This window comes from Danio rerio, chromosome 5 (assembly GCF_049306965.1).
Source record: "Danio rerio strain Tuebingen ecotype United States chromosome 5, GRCz12tu, whole genome shotgun sequence".
In the NCBI taxonomy this organism is placed as follows: Eukaryota; Metazoa; Chordata; class Actinopteri; order Cypriniformes; family Danionidae; genus Danio; species Danio rerio.
Genome location: NC_133180.1, coordinates 14920761 through 14936729, shown reverse-complemented (window position 1 = coordinate 14936729; position 15969 = coordinate 14920761). Strand labels below are relative to the sequence as shown.

At 36.6% G+C, this 15969-nt stretch overlaps 1 protein-coding gene across 1 annotated transcript in view; it reads left to right on the top strand.

The window, feature by feature from the left end:
* Positions 1 to 15969, top strand: part of npffr1l2 (neuropeptide FF receptor 1 like 2) — a 73391-nt gene that overhangs the window by 22537 nt on the left and 34885 nt on the right. The window contains exon 2 of the mRNA NM_001171697.1: positions 4856 to 5229. Coding sequence (NP_001165168.1) covers positions 4881 to 5229 — 349 coding nt within the window. The 5' untranslated portion in view covers positions 4856 to 4880. The remainder of the gene's footprint in view (positions 1 to 4855; positions 5230 to 15969) is intronic.

The following is a 15969-nucleotide window of genomic DNA, read 5'->3' as shown; positions in this document are numbered from 1 at the left end:
CCTATGCTGTTTCTTTAACCTGCAAATCTTTATTTTACAAATTTTATAGATCAAATAGTACTGCATGCTTCTCAAGCTAACTTATATGAGAAGTGTCTGCAGTCAGAGGACAATCGCCTGTGATATCATGTCATTTGTTTTTTGATTATCAGGTTGCTGTAGACCTAGTTATAATCATATTTATACAATTTAGTTATAATGATATTTATACATGATCAAACTAGTGTTACTTTCTTTAACAGCTCGTTAATTCATGCTCGTGCAGATGATGAGACGGACAAAAGTAACCAATGCATGCCATTCTTTTACTTATTTTCGTGTTGTCAGATTCACAGTGCAAACAGCTCCCGGTAGGAATAACTTGAGTGAACATAAAACAAAGCCGATTAAAACTTTCTTGCTCTGCTCAGCTGCACAGAACACAGCGAGCTCACATAATCCAGCATGCGTGTCGCACTACACTACCCACAATACACTTCGTGATGGACTACAAATCCCGTAAATATTCTATTTCCCCTCTCGTACAACACTAGTGTGCAACTTAAGCAAAACTGATACTAAAATTGTTTTACATTTGGTTTTGTAGTTCGGGCCTAAATAAATGTTTGTTGCCGTTTTTAATCGTTTTAAGTTCATTTGAATGACTATAAATAAACCATTTGACATTATTAACGCATTTATTGGGTAAAATTGCTACTTTTTAACTGTCATTCATTGTGTTTTGGTCATTATCAATGCACTGTCACTTTAATTGAGCGTGAGCAGTGCGTCAAAAATAGACCCAGCGCCGAAACTATCGCTGCACTGCTGCTTCGGCAACGCTCACGCCTCGCTCTGACGCGCTGCTGCTGCGTGCGGTATGAAAACTCTAATCTGTTAACATGGACACCAAAAACGCTGACGCTTGCGGTGTGAAACAGGCGTAATGTAATAGGCAGCACAAATGTCTTGATACCTCAGGCTGTTGATGTTGCCATCCACTCTGCAGATCTCTCAAAAGCCCCCATACTAAATGTAACCCTAAACCCTGATTTTTGATTAAATAAAGTAACCTAAGCTAAATAAACCTATGTAGGGAAGTAAGAGTAATTATTTTTCTCTAATAATTTACTTGAGTTAAAGTACACATGCTTAAATGTACTAAAAAAGAACACCTTACCCAACATTTTTACTCAAGTAAACGTAACGAAGTAAATGTAACTCATTACTACCCACCTCTGGTCTCAACCTATTAGGGTTTACGGTGTAGGCTATATGACATATTGGCATTAAAGGAGTGCAACACAACAGCATCATACTCAAACTGAAAGTCCATTACTGACCATAACCAACAAACAAATTATTTTCTGTCTCACCTGATATTATTTAGAAGGCTTTAACTGAGTTAAAATTAAAGGAGTAAAGACACCCAGTGTCTGGAAAAATAACCTCTCAAACAGGATTCTGTTGTTTACGGCTACACTAAAAGAAGGGGAAAAAATTAATGTGGTCTGAAATCTAGTTAATTGTTTATTAAAAAGTAAGATGAGGAAATCTAATCATACTTCCATTTTAAAAATCAACTAAGTATAATGTCTATGGATCACATTTTCCCCTAGCTGTCAGTGAGGCTTTTAAACCCAGTGACTCAGAGCTCTTTACATTGCTCACATAAAAAAAAGAAAAAAGGTCATGAGAAGAAAAAAAAAAATATCAAAGCTCTTTGGAGAAAGCGTGATGGAAAGAATCAACTCAATCGCAAAAGAACCTGAATTTCAATATTGTTTTTTGATGGCATATCTTGCTCTGTTAAATAAGACAGATCAATTCAATTATCATATTAAGTCCCGATTGTCTCTAATTAATAGAGCATATTCAATGCACGCTGTGATGATTATTAATTGATTTGTTCTGACTCTGAGTTAGGAGAAAACACTGGTGGCGTTATGTGCATTGAGCCCTTAATCACACAGATGTATCTTCAGCTCTCGCTGAGGCAGATATTGATGCAGATTACTAAGGTTTTTTTTTTTTACTTCCTCACTTCTCAGCGTGTCCGCTCAATTGTTTTATTGCTTGCACAAACTCAACAGCTTTGCACTGCAGGATACAACTCCAGCTCCATCAGGCTGTTGTCGTTCAGAGCTGGAGAAACTGAGACCACGTGGGTGGTATCATAGATCTCCTATTCACAGATAGAACTCTAGAGTTTAATCACGTGAACGTGCAAAACTTTACATTTCTTTGAACTCTAAATTTCATGTTAGACATTATTAATAACAGTTCAGCGGTTTAATAGCTATGTTGTATTGTAATGTCTAATTGTTTTGATCTCTGCCCTAAGCTTGTGTGAAATGTTGATTTAGCACTCTCATTAAAAAATCAGTCTCAAAGCAATGGAAACAGACAAAACAATTTGTGCTGTAAGGTCGCTGTTTTTTTTTTATTTCAGCTGACTCCAAATACTTTTCTATGTTTTACATCTATATTACTATCTGCATGTTTTTATTCCTGTAAAAAGATACACTGTACAAGGACAACAAATAATGTATTCTTCTCTATTGGATAAAAGCGTCTGCTAAATGACTAAATGTAAATGTATTACACGGATGCTTTAACTCCGATCAATATTGAAGTTATCTATTTTATCTTATTTAATAAAGATGACATTCTAAGTTTGTTCTACAGCCTTTTCCTGAACTTTTGAACCAATTCACCACAGCAAGTTTTCTTATTACCGGTACTACTGCATAAACTACTGTAGCTGTGGTTGCAAGAAAAGCACTGTTAAAAATACAGTAGAAAATCCTACAGTAGATACAGTAAATTACTATATATTATATAGCCCTAAAACCATGATAGTAGGTATCCGTCAGTCAGTGTTGAACATGTACATACCTATCAACCCCCCTGTATTTCCCGGGATTCTACCGTATTTTACAGTTCTATCCCGATATCATCCCGTGAAGGTATTTTCCTGTATTTCTCCTGTATTTTCAGTCATTCCATGAAGGGTGGCAATAAACATTAAAGAGCTGATCCTTCCATATCGCCGAACCACCACCCCTTGCTCTTAAATGTGAGCCTGTTCTGTGCTTTAATTTTATTTAGGCATAAAAACACTGAAACACCTTTCCTTTTCCTTTACGTTGCCAATCCTATGAATCCTCAAAACAGTCATATAGCGGTGCGTGACTGTCAGCTAACATGCTCCATAGTGATAAATAGACGCTGTTTCCCAAACAAATGCTGTACACGCGATTTAAAGCAAAAGGTTTTTGGGTGCATGTTTGAACAGACATATACACATAAATAATAATAATATCAACTCTCTGTGTTTGATTTTCTTTTTTTATACACAGGATTATGCCATCGAACTGTTGTATTAACACAATATCACACTCGTAGCAGTGCGATATGGCTGTATATATATATATATATATATATATATATATATATATATATATATATATATATATATATATATATATATATATATATATATATATATATATATAGGTATTAAATAATAAATACTATATAAATATCAAATATCATAAAATATAATATGGTAGTTTATCATAAAACTTAATTTAATTTTGTTCTAGGGCAGGGGTTTTCAAACTGTGGGTCGCACAGTGAGGAAAGGTGGGTTGTGCAACGTCACTTAGCTGCAGCTATATTATTTACGTTATGGTGAATCAAAACCAGAACGAGTGAACGGCTCTTTAGAGATGATTCTATTTTTTCAAATGAACCATTTAGGTTAAAACACATGAGCTGAAACAGTCTGAATCAGCATTGATTGAATGACTGAGTCAGATTCATTTGTACTGTCACGTGTCTACGTCAGTAGCGTGCAGCATTCATGACCGCAGCTGCAACGTGCTTGGTAAAATGGAAAAGTTTTTAAAACTAAAGGCATCGCAGACTTCTGATGCGTCTTCAGATCAAACCTAAAAAGGAGCAACACAGAAAATATGATCGGTCCTACCTCGATCTTAGTTTTATTGCCGGCAGAGGTCCATAGGGTGAGGAAGTCCTGATTTGTCTTTTATGCTTAGAAAAGCTTGCAAGTGCTAGCATGAAAACCTTACACCTGACAACAAATCTATCTGCATATGTCAACAAAGGTTGATCATATTTTCGTCAACAAAAAATGATCACAGTTACAGCCAGGATCCCACAAAAAGCACTTTAAGCCTTATTTTGTGCATATTGAATCGCAAAATCCAAAGTCACACACCATATATTTTTGACTGCTTTGAATGGATACATTTTTTAAACAATTTTTCCATATTAAAATATTATGGTGGGTCTTGAGATTGAATTACTTGCCTAGGTGGGTCCCAGAATAAAAAGTTTGGGAACCCCTGTTCTAGGGGGTTTTCAGCTTTAATTTGATAGGATCTCAAACTGGCAATCAAATTCCTGTTGCTGTGAGCTATATGTCAATAATGGTTATTCTCTATATATTAAATAAATTAATTTGTAATGATTTACAGATTTTATGCATTTTTACAAATTTTGACTGTTTTCTGTGTATTTCTTTTGTCTGTAGTACAGCATGCTCTCTGCACGCATCAGTTAAACTCTCTGCCAATAACAGAACAGAAAAGTAGTGCTGACAGTCTATTAGTGCTGGGGCTGTTGCTACACAGCAATCTGAAGATGCCGGAAAGCATTTATAAAGCATGCATCAGACGTGTCCGGCTGCTGAAACTGACTGCACATTTCCATTAGCCCTGATGCACTCTGGTGCTCCAATTCTTCACACAAACGCATTTTACACAGAAAAGCCATCTTTGTCTCTGTTTTGACGTTATTGATTTGAATCGGCTCTACTGTGACGTGTATGCAATTTGCTCACCCGCAGGTGCCGTGTGCAGCTCCAGGACAGCATGGCGGGTGAGCCAGGAGAAATGGAGACGTCACAGGAGCTCACCACACTTGATATGAACATCAGCCTTTCAAATGCCTACACGAACAACAGTAATGCTACCAACCACAGCAGCATCACCTACTACCCCTACTACCAGCACTCTCTGCCTGTGGCCGCCGCTCTGACTTTGGCTTACCTCTTCATCTTTCTGCTGTGCATGGTGGGAAACGGCTTGGTGTGTCTGATTGTGTTGGAGAATCGGCGGATGAGAACAGTCACGAACCTCTTCATACTTAACCTGGCTGTGAGCGACCTTCTAGTGGGGGTTTTTTGCATCCCAACAACCCTGGTGGACAACCTCATCACAGGTACACATCTCTACAATTACACAAACATCTGAAAGATAGAAGAAAAAAACATCTTAACCTCGTCTTTTACCTTGACCTCTTGCTTGCACCTCCACAGTTATGGCTAAATGTAAAAATCACACCTTTAGAGCAACTCTCCAGACAGTAATGAAGCCTACGGGACTGCATGCTCTTATCCTTTGCATTACTGAGGCTTGCACCTCAATAGCACCGTTCCAGATCTACACCTTAATGCTCAAGAATGACCTATTCTGACATTCACTGGCTGAAGCAAATATGTCAGTTCTCATGTTTGCTCTCGCTATTGGACTTTGGCTCTGTAGAGCAAATGTAAATAATGGATTCGGTTCAGAACTGCTCACGCTATTTCAACTTTCCACTCAATGCTTCTTTCTCCAGCAGCTGTGTGTCCTTGGTTGTTCTGAGCTACACGATTAACTTTTCTTTGGATGAAAGACATAAACATAAACACAAACATGTTTCAAACACTTTGGTTTAAAGAAAAACTGCCTGTGCATTGACTGTAGATGCTCTCTTTCACGATTAACTCACAAAACAGTGAAAATACATTTCCTGGCGAGAATTTCAAATAAATAGTGGTTTATGCTATAAGTGAACGTAAGGATATTAGAAAAAAGACATATGTGTATCAGTATAGTGCAGACCGTGTAGTGTTTCACTTTTTTTTTTGTGTGATTTTTTGCGAAAAAAAAATTTTTTTGTGACATTTTTGCAATAAAAAAAAAAAAATAAATGTACAGTTGAAGTCAGAATTATTAGCCCCCCACTTTAATTTTTTTTCTTTTTTTAAATATTTCCCAAATTATGTTTAACAGAGCAAAGAAGAAGAATTTTGTCTGTATTTATATTAGAATTATGTCTGATAATATTTTTTCTTCTGGAGAAAGTCTTATTTGTTTTATTTCGGCTAGAATAAAAGCAGTTTTTAATTTTTAAAAAACATTTTTCAGGTCAAATTTATTAGCCCCTTTAAGCTATATATATATATATATATATATATATATATATATATATATATATATATATATATATATATATATATATATAAAGACTTTCTTGCTTCTAGAGTTGTTTGACTAAACACAGAACTCAACAGTGTTTAGCATTAAAATGATGGAAATATAATACAGTATAAATATTTAGATATGAAAACAAATAAATAATGTTAATACAGTATAAATCTTTATGTGGTGAGGCTTCTTGTCAAGATGGTGAAACTTGATGTGAAGCACTGTGTACTGCAGGCCAGGCTACTCTTTTTTTCAAAGCTTTTTTTCTTTAATTCAAAAAGGCATTTTCTGTACTTGCCGTGTTTGTATATAAAGCAATTTCAAAATAGTTCAAGTATAAAAAAACATAATAGATTTCTCTCTTCAAGTGCAATCACGTGCTTAAATCACATTTGAAAAATGAGGCCACATAGCAAAATTTCTCTGGTCCACACAATCAATGTTTGTTTGGCCCACATGCTGCAGTGAATTAAGCCTGATTTATACTTCTGCGTCAAGTGACCGGCGTAACCCACGGCGCATGCAACGCGCGTGGCTGTGCATTTATACTTCTGGGAGCCGTCTCTGTTGGTCTGCATTAACACTTCCGAAACGCTAGTTGGCAGTGAGGTGTAAATGTTACTCTGTGTTGAGTTTCTTCGCTGCTTTTTTGCTTTTCCTGAACACTTCCGGGATGTACAAGTGGCTCAAACTCGCTCATTTTGAGGCAGGAACCGGCGGACGTGCAGCAACTTTAACTATGAGGTAAACACAAAACAAAACTTTCCATCCGGAGCTCCTTCACAGGGCTCCACACTTGTAAACAATTGCTACATTGGGTTCGCGCCATTCGCGCGGGTCTCGGTCCCGCCCCGACTCGTCAGCGCTACCAAGCCGACCAATCACAGAGCTTGTGCTACGCGTTGTTGTGACGTGTAGTTACATTTTTTGAGAGGTGCACGTCAGCGGCGGCCACGTCGAAGGGCTATGCGTCAGCGCCGGAGCATACGCCGGTGTTTGAAGCAGAAGTATAAATCAGCCTTTACAGTACATGATTGGACCAAGTCTGGCTTCCAGGTAAGGGCCAAACATGGACCATGTCTGTACCAAGTTTAGCTAGGTTAATAATCCATAACTGGGCCTGATCTTGAAGCTAAGTTCCAGTAGCAACATATAGGATAGAACAGATTAATAATTCAAACAATTAAATCTTGGTTGTTTCCTGGATACAAATGGAGGCATTAGAAGATGCAAACAGGAAGATGGAAATTATTTTGTGTATTAAAATATTTCTTTAATTTTTCTTTTTTCAAATAATTAAAATGATTTTAAATGTAGGTCAAGATAGGCCAAATTTACGTGGCCCACATATATATATTTAAAATCTGAGCCAAATACTACATTTGATATCTGGTCTATGTCTTGTGTGCCTCCTCTGCCAAATTTGTGTCATTATGTGTGATCCACATGCGATATGCCAGTGCCAGATGTATGCCTGCTGTATGCCAAATCTGAGCCAGAATTCTTTGCTACCTGGGAGGAACACATTATAAATGTTTGATGCTTCACATGTGTTGCTCATATTATTATTTGGCCATGTTATTTCACATGTTCATTCATTCATTTTTAGTCTCTATTTCAGAGGTCGTCACAGCAGAATAAACCGTCAACTATTCCAGCATATGTTTTACACAGCGGATGCCTTTCCAGCTGCAACACAGTACTGGGAAACACCCATACACACTTATTCACACACTCATACACTACTGCCAATTTTGTTTACCCAATGCTTGGGATTTGAAACGGTGACCTTTTTGCTGTGAGGCGACAGTGCTGACTGTTTGCAATTGTGAATGTGCACCAGCATGTCTTTCTGATAAAATGACTTGATTTAGCCTGCCAACCATATTAAGTGTTAATTCCTCTGTTTTATTTTCACTGTCATCTTAGCTTGTTTGGCTGCAGTACAATCATAAAAACAGCAGTTTCTCCCTCTTGCTGTTTTTATTTATATAATCTGAATTAAATTTAATACACACCCTCTGGAACACAGCTGCTATTGATCGGTCATTTCACACTTCAGCAGTGAAAAACATGATGTAATTGGTCAAATTAACATCTACAAATCGACAACGTGAGTGTAAAGTTCATTAGGTGATCTCCTGACAGTGTGCAAATGAAAGAACACCAGGACAACAGCTCGCTTGCATAATGACCACCCCCAATCAACCAAGAGCAGCACAAATGAAAAACAATGCAGTTAATCATTACGTCGAGATAACATCTGCCTCTGGCCTCCCATATAAATTAATATAAATCCCTGCTCTCTAACAGCAACTATCGCTGCACGTAAAGTGCAAAATGCATTAAGACGGGCTATTCTGATAGTAAATAACAGCACAGATGCCAACAAACAGACTACCGTAAGTCTCTGCATGATTCATTTAAACACTCGCCTTCCATTAATTTTACATCTAATGCATATGCAATAAGGCATTGCTTATTTTCCACTTGGCATTAATAATAAACCCTGACAGATGTTTTGTTTCATGCCTGAAGATTTGTTTATAACTGAAAATCTTAAAATATGAAATATTTCCACATATGTCTATCTCTCCATGCTTGATAATAAAATCAATTAAACTCCAAAGGACAATTTACAGTTAAAGTCAGAATTAATAGCCCCCCTGTTTATTTTTTCCTCAAATTCCCATTTCCCCAACTGTTTAACGGAGAGCAGATTTTTTAAACACATTTCTAAACAGAATCATTTTAATAACTCATTTCTAATAACTGATTTATTTTATCTTTGCCATGATGACAGGAAATAATATTTGACTAGATGTTTTTCAAGACACTTCTATACAGCTTAAAGTGACATTATAAGGATTAACTAGGTTATTTAGATATTATTATTAGTTATTGTATAATGATGGTTTGTTCTGTAGACAATCGAAAAATATAACCTAAAGGGGCTAATAATTTTGACCTTAAAATGGGTTTTAAAACAATTAAAACTGCTATTATTCTAGCTAAAATAAAACAAATAAATACATATAATTTTATCAGACATACTGTGAAAATGTCCTTGCTCTGTTAAACATCATTTAGGGAATATTTTAAGGAAAAATATATATTTTTGTTTGTTAAATTAGTATTTTTCAGTGGGATTTTTTTAATCACCCACTCTCCCTTGGGATCTGTTCTCAGGCCATTACTCTTTATAATTTATGTATTACCTCTGGAGTCAGATGCACGATCATGGTTTCAACTCTCACTTTATGCTGATGTCATCCAACTATATTCTGTACCTGGATACCTATTCTACCAACCCAAATTGACAAAGTATCTGCTTGAGTGAATTAAATAAAATAATGGCTTAACCTACTTTTTCTGAAACTCAACATAGACAAAATCAAGATCATTTTTTATTTGTACAATATCATTTAGCAATATTCTCACTAGTTTCTCCTGTGAAATTGCTGGCTCCTACATCAAACTCTCAGTTACTGATACAAACTTAATGTACACTATCTGACAAAAGTCATGTCAAAGTTTTAGGAACAACAAATAATAACTTGACTTCTAGTTCATCATTTAGTGTCAGAAGTGACTTATATGAAAGGCTAAGGCCTCTAGATTACGCTTATTTTACCATAATAAAATATGATCATGCCTTGATTTTTACTTATTTAATTAGAAAAGTAAGGTCTGACTTTGCTTTGACAAAAGTCTTGTCACTTAACAGAAATAAAGTACAGTATAGAATATAAAGTCATGCTGCAGTTGAAAAATAATGAATATTGTGTTTGACTCTCATGGGTTTGGAGGACTGCATCCATAAATCTCTGCAATGACTCAAATAACTTATTAATAAAGTCATCTGGAATGACAAAGAAAGTGTTCTTGCAGGACTCCCAGAGTTCATCAAGATTCTTTGGAATCATCTTTAATGCCTCCCTCATTTTACTCCACACATGCTCAATAATCTTCATGTCTGGTGACTGGGCTGGCCAATTTTGGACCTTCTTTGCTTTTAGGAACTTTGATGTGGAGGCTGAAGTATGAGAATGAGCGGTATCCTGCTGAAGAATTTGCCCTCTCCTGTGGTTTGTAATCTAATGGGCAGCACAAATGTCTCTACCTCAGGCTGTTGATGTTGCCATCCACTCTGCAGATCTCTCACACGGCCCCATACTGAATGTAACCCCAAACAATGATTTTCTCTTCACTAAACGTGACTGATTTCTGTGAGATCTTGGGTCCATGCTGGTTCCAATAGGTCGTCTACAGTATTTGTGATGATTGGGATGCAGTTTAACTGATGATTCATCGGAAAAATCTACCTTCTGACACTTTTCCAAAAGATCAGCTAGAAGTGAAGTTATTATTTGATGCTCTTACAACGACGACAAGACTTTTGTCAGGTAGTGTAATTAGCTTTCAGGCTTAAATAAATTCCATAAATTCTTTCATTCCTTCATCACATCACCCAGCTTCCTCCCTTCATTAATATTAAAGACTCAAAAACTGTTATTCATGGATTCCTTACATCCTGAGTTTATTACTGTAATGCTCTCTACCCTGGTTTACCTTCCAGTTCTATTTCCATATTACAATATATTCAAAACGCCGCTGCTGGAATTCTTACTCATATCAAGCTCATATCTGCTCTGCTCATATCACCCCAATTTTACACAGCATCCACTGGCTTCCTTTGCCTCTTCTCTATGAGTGGCAGATCATTCAGTGTTGTTGCATCTAAGCCCTAGAACCCTCTCCCACACTCACTCTGCTGTATTAATAATATTTCTGAATTCAATTCTATCCTCAAAACGCATTTTCTGAAGGTTACAAGTTCTGCATCTGATTCTTTTCTGCTTTTTGCTATATTGCCACCTATCATACTCAGCAAACTGGTGTTTTTTTTATAAGATACAGCTTTGTGAATGTTGTATTTAATCAGAGATGTATAAAGTACTAGAGACCCGTACTTAAGTAAAAGTACAAGTGCTCTATCAAAAAGTGACTTGAGTAGAAGTAGAAGTGCTCTTTAATCACCATACTTAAGTGGAAGTACTAAAGTATTCAACATTTTTAGTACTTAAGTATTGCAAGTAGTTTATTTCAAAATTTACTACTCAAGTACTGAAAGTAAAAGTACAAGTATTGTGTAATGTAGCTATTAAAGAAGGCAGTCAAAAGACATCATATTGTTTTGTTTATTTTAAATATCTTTGGGGCACTTGATTAAGCAGAATGAAAAGAAACATGGCTTATGATACTGTTTTTCTCTGTAAATAATTTCTATGGTACAAGAACTCACATCGTCGGGCTCTTTTACCAGAAAATCACTTCACTGATGAGATAATTCAGCATGTTCATTCATACTCTCTCTCTCTCTCTCTCTTTTACACACACATACACACACACACCTAAATGTACACTCTCACACATTCATACAATCTCACACACAGTTCTCTCTCTATCTCTCTCTTACACACACACGCACACACACACACACACACATTTTTGTGAATTGTGGGGACATTACATAGGTTACAATTGTTTTTATACTCTACAAACTATATTTTTGAATGCTCTAACCTCAAATCCAATCTCTAAACCCAACCCTTACAGGAAATTATGTGTAGTTTTACTTTCTGAAAATAAAAAAATATTTAGTGTGATTGAATTTTATACATAATGTACACATAATTCACCATCTCCTCCTAACATCTGTGTAATACCGATGTTGTTATACATATACATGGGCACACACACACACAAACATGAAAATACACTCTTTTACACTCTCATACACTCTCTCTCTCTCACACACACACACACAGACGCACACACAGGTACAATCACACTGTTTCTCTCGTACATGCATTATTCACTCACACACACTCACACTTTGGTAGTTTTGAAGTTTAATTGGTTAATACCACAATAAACAGGAGTTTTGTCTTCTGGAAGCAGTCGTGAAACTAAACTAAACGAGCAAACTAAATCCTGTTGCACTAATTCACTTGATTTTGATTTTATTGTAAAAAAAAAGAAAAGAAAAACAGGAAAGCGTGTATACTACTGTGTTAAAAGAAAATCTAAAATACTTTATGGCTTATGGCTATGGTTTAGTATAAATTTTTTAAATTTTGATTATGTTTTTAATTCAATTGGTCTGGCACTTCATATGTTCTGTAGTATATTTATTAATTCTGGTACTTTTACCATAAACCAACTTCTTAACCAGTTGGTAGAGGCTGATATTTTAGAAATTATGGGATGTGTTGAGAAAAAAATGCATTGACTGTGTTAAATAGCGACATTATGAGTTAAGAAATGCAATAAAAAAAATATATTGCTTTTGTCTTGGTGTGACAGTTATAGGGTTAATTTTAATACAATTTTGTTCTTTAATACAGCAGTCAGATATATGAACCCTACTCATAATTTGACCTGCTTAAAGAAAGCACTCTTTCTGAATGTATCAAACAAAACTCATGCACAGAAGACAGCATGAGCATTTACAGCTAATAAACTCATGTCAATATTATACCGCCTGCTTTTTGAGCGCTGACAGGCGAGGTCTTATGATGATTGGTTATTATCTTCATCTGCTCAACAGAAAGGGCTTTAGAAATTAAGCGCTGTTCACCCATGGCGGGAAGAATACGCGGTTATCACAGGTAATAGACAAAGTGGAGAAAACTTGAACATCAGACACGCTCGTGTCTGGATGGATCGACAGCTTTAACAGCCAAGAAAAGAGGGAAAGTTACCTTACAAACAGGCCAGCGGGTCAAATGTCCAAAGTGAGAAAGAGAGAGGCAGAGGTGAAGTTTTACAACATTTCTCCCTAATAGTAAATTAGCGGCTCGTGTGCCGCCTTCACTCGCGCCTCCGTCCTCCGCCATAGTATTGCGACATCGCGCATAGGAGATAAATGACGTCATCACGTAATCACCGGTTATGACCTATTATTGAACTGATATCGATCATTTTGACACCCCTAGTAACGAGTAACGATGCAGCACATAAAAAATCTATCGGAGTAAAAGTATTAAATTCATGGAAAATATGTACTTAAGTAAAGTGGAAGTAGGAGAAAAAAATAATACTCCAGTAAAGTACAGATACTGCCTTTTAGTACTTAAGTACAGTAGTGAAGTAGTTCTACTTCGTTACTATACATCTCTGTATTTAATGTATAAAAAAGTGTTGTTAATCAGTTTATTCTATTCTATTCGAAGCAAAACACTTTGCACGTGTTTCATTGATGATATCATTAATGGTATTTTCTTTTCATGTCATCTGAATTAAAAAAAACTAATTCAAAGACTATGGGATCAAATTCTCACCTAAAGTATCAGAAAGAAGAGCACACAAAACATTCAAATATGAGCGGAAAAACTGACTGTCTAATTTTTGATTCACGCTCATTATCTTTCAGTATGCGACCTCATTGTTTCTTATTTTGCATTTAGTTTTTGCGCGTTATACTTTTACGCCCAATGCCTAAAAATGGTTGATTTATTATTTTTCTATTCGCAACCACAATACTTTAGGTGGTAGTTTTATCCTATAAAAGACTCAATGCTCTATTGGTACTAATGGGCCCAAAGTGTGCCAAGAAATTATCCCCCACACCATTACACCACCACCAGTCTGAACCATTCATACAAGGCAGGATGGATCCATGCTTTCATGTTGTTGATGCCAAATTCTGACCTTATCAACCAAATTTCACATCAGAAATTGAGACTCGTCAGACGTTTTTTCAATCTTCTACTGTCCAATTTTGGTGAGCTATGCGAATTGTAGCCTCAGTTTCCTGTTCTGACAGGAGTGACACCCGGTGAGGTCTTCTGCTGCTGTAGCCTATCTGCCTCAAGGTTGGACATGTTGTGCATTCAGAGATGCTCTTCTGCAAACCTTGGTTGTAACGAAGGGTTATTTGAGTTACTTACAACTAGAACCAGTCTGACCATTCTCCTTTGACATTAACCAGGCATTTGCACCCCCAGAACTGAGACTCAGTGGATATTTTCTCTTTTTTGGACCATTCTCTGTAAACCCTAGAGATGGTTGTGCGTGAAAATCGCAGTAGATCTGCTGTTTCTGAAATACTCAGACCAGCCCGTCTGGCACAAACAACCATGCCATATTCAAAGTCACTTAAATCACCTATCTTCGCCTTTCGGATGCTTGGTTGATGTCAGAGGAGAATGGTAATTGGCTGATTAGAAATTTGAGTTAACGAGCAGTTATAGATGTACCTAATAAATAGGTAGTACATGAGTGTACATGTTAAAAATTATATAGAGGAGTCTTGATTGGAAATAGGCGACGCAGTGGCACGTAGGTAGTGCTGTTGCCTCACTGCAAGAAGGTCGCTGGTTCGAGTCTCGGCTGGGTCAGTTGGCGTTTCTGTGTGGAGTTTGGGTTTCCTCTGGGTACTCCGGTTTCCCCCACAGTAGCAAGATATCCGGTGAAGGTAAATTGGATACAGGCTAAATTGTCCGTAGTGAATGTAAGTGAATGAGTGTGTATGGATGTTTCCCAGAGATGGGTTGCAGCTGGAAGGGCATCCGCTGTGTAAAACATGTGCTGGATAAGTTGGCGGTCCATTCCACTGTGGCGACCCCGAATAAATAAAGGGACTAAGCCAAAAAGAAAATGAATGAATGAATGAATGAATGATTGGAAATAAAACAAATAAATGATCTACAATTCCATTATGCATAATGTAGCATATTTGTACAGTATTTACTTAATTGTTCTGTAAATAATTAAAATTGAGCTAGCTTTTAGTGTTATATTGAAAGATGAAAGAAAGCCACAACCCTCCTACAAACTCTTCCTCATCCGAAAAGTTGTTGAAAGTGGTCAAAAGCGGATAAATCTTCACCCTACACTCGTTGACTGTTTACATTTTTATCTTCATTTCTTTTTTTGCTGATGGCGCGCAGCACCCCTGCAGTGTGTGTGCGGCCCCATGTTGAGAGCCACTATCTCACGCCTGCTTCACCTCAGGGGGCTTTGGTGGAATTCGCTTTTTTTTTTTGCTTACAAAGTCCGCCATGTGAATAGCAATAGCACCATGGTGTGATGGCTACTTGGTCTTAAAAAGAATAGGAGATGGAACTCTGATAGGTTAATGCATGTTACACCCAAAACACTCCCATAACCCATCAACATTTTTAGGGCTCTATCATACACTTGGCACAATAAGGTGCAAGACGTGTTTGGTACGATGCGTTGCTATTTTCAGACTAATGCAACCCTAATTTTCACGTTTTGTGCAGCATTGTTTAAATAGCAAATTTGTTTGTACCGCTTTGTGGACTTGTGTTCTGGTCTTAAAATATATGTTTGTTGCTATTGAGAAACTGAAATAGACTACACAATTGATTAATACACACAGGAGGGACAAAAGTACACAAACATCTTCACAAATGAGAAAAAAAAAGGATTAAAATGTTACAAAAACTATTATGTTCTACATAAAAATGAAAACCAATTGCCACTTTGGCTTATTTCAGTTTATTCATGACAACTTGCTTTTGTATTATGTTATTATTATTATCCTTATCCTCTAACGCAAAGAAGTTAATTAAAAAGTAAAGAGAAAGTAAAGAGGCCAAATGGAGAAGGCTCATTGTTTATCCTCGCGCTACAAAGCCACTTACGAAGTTCGTCATGTAAATAGCAAATGCGCCAT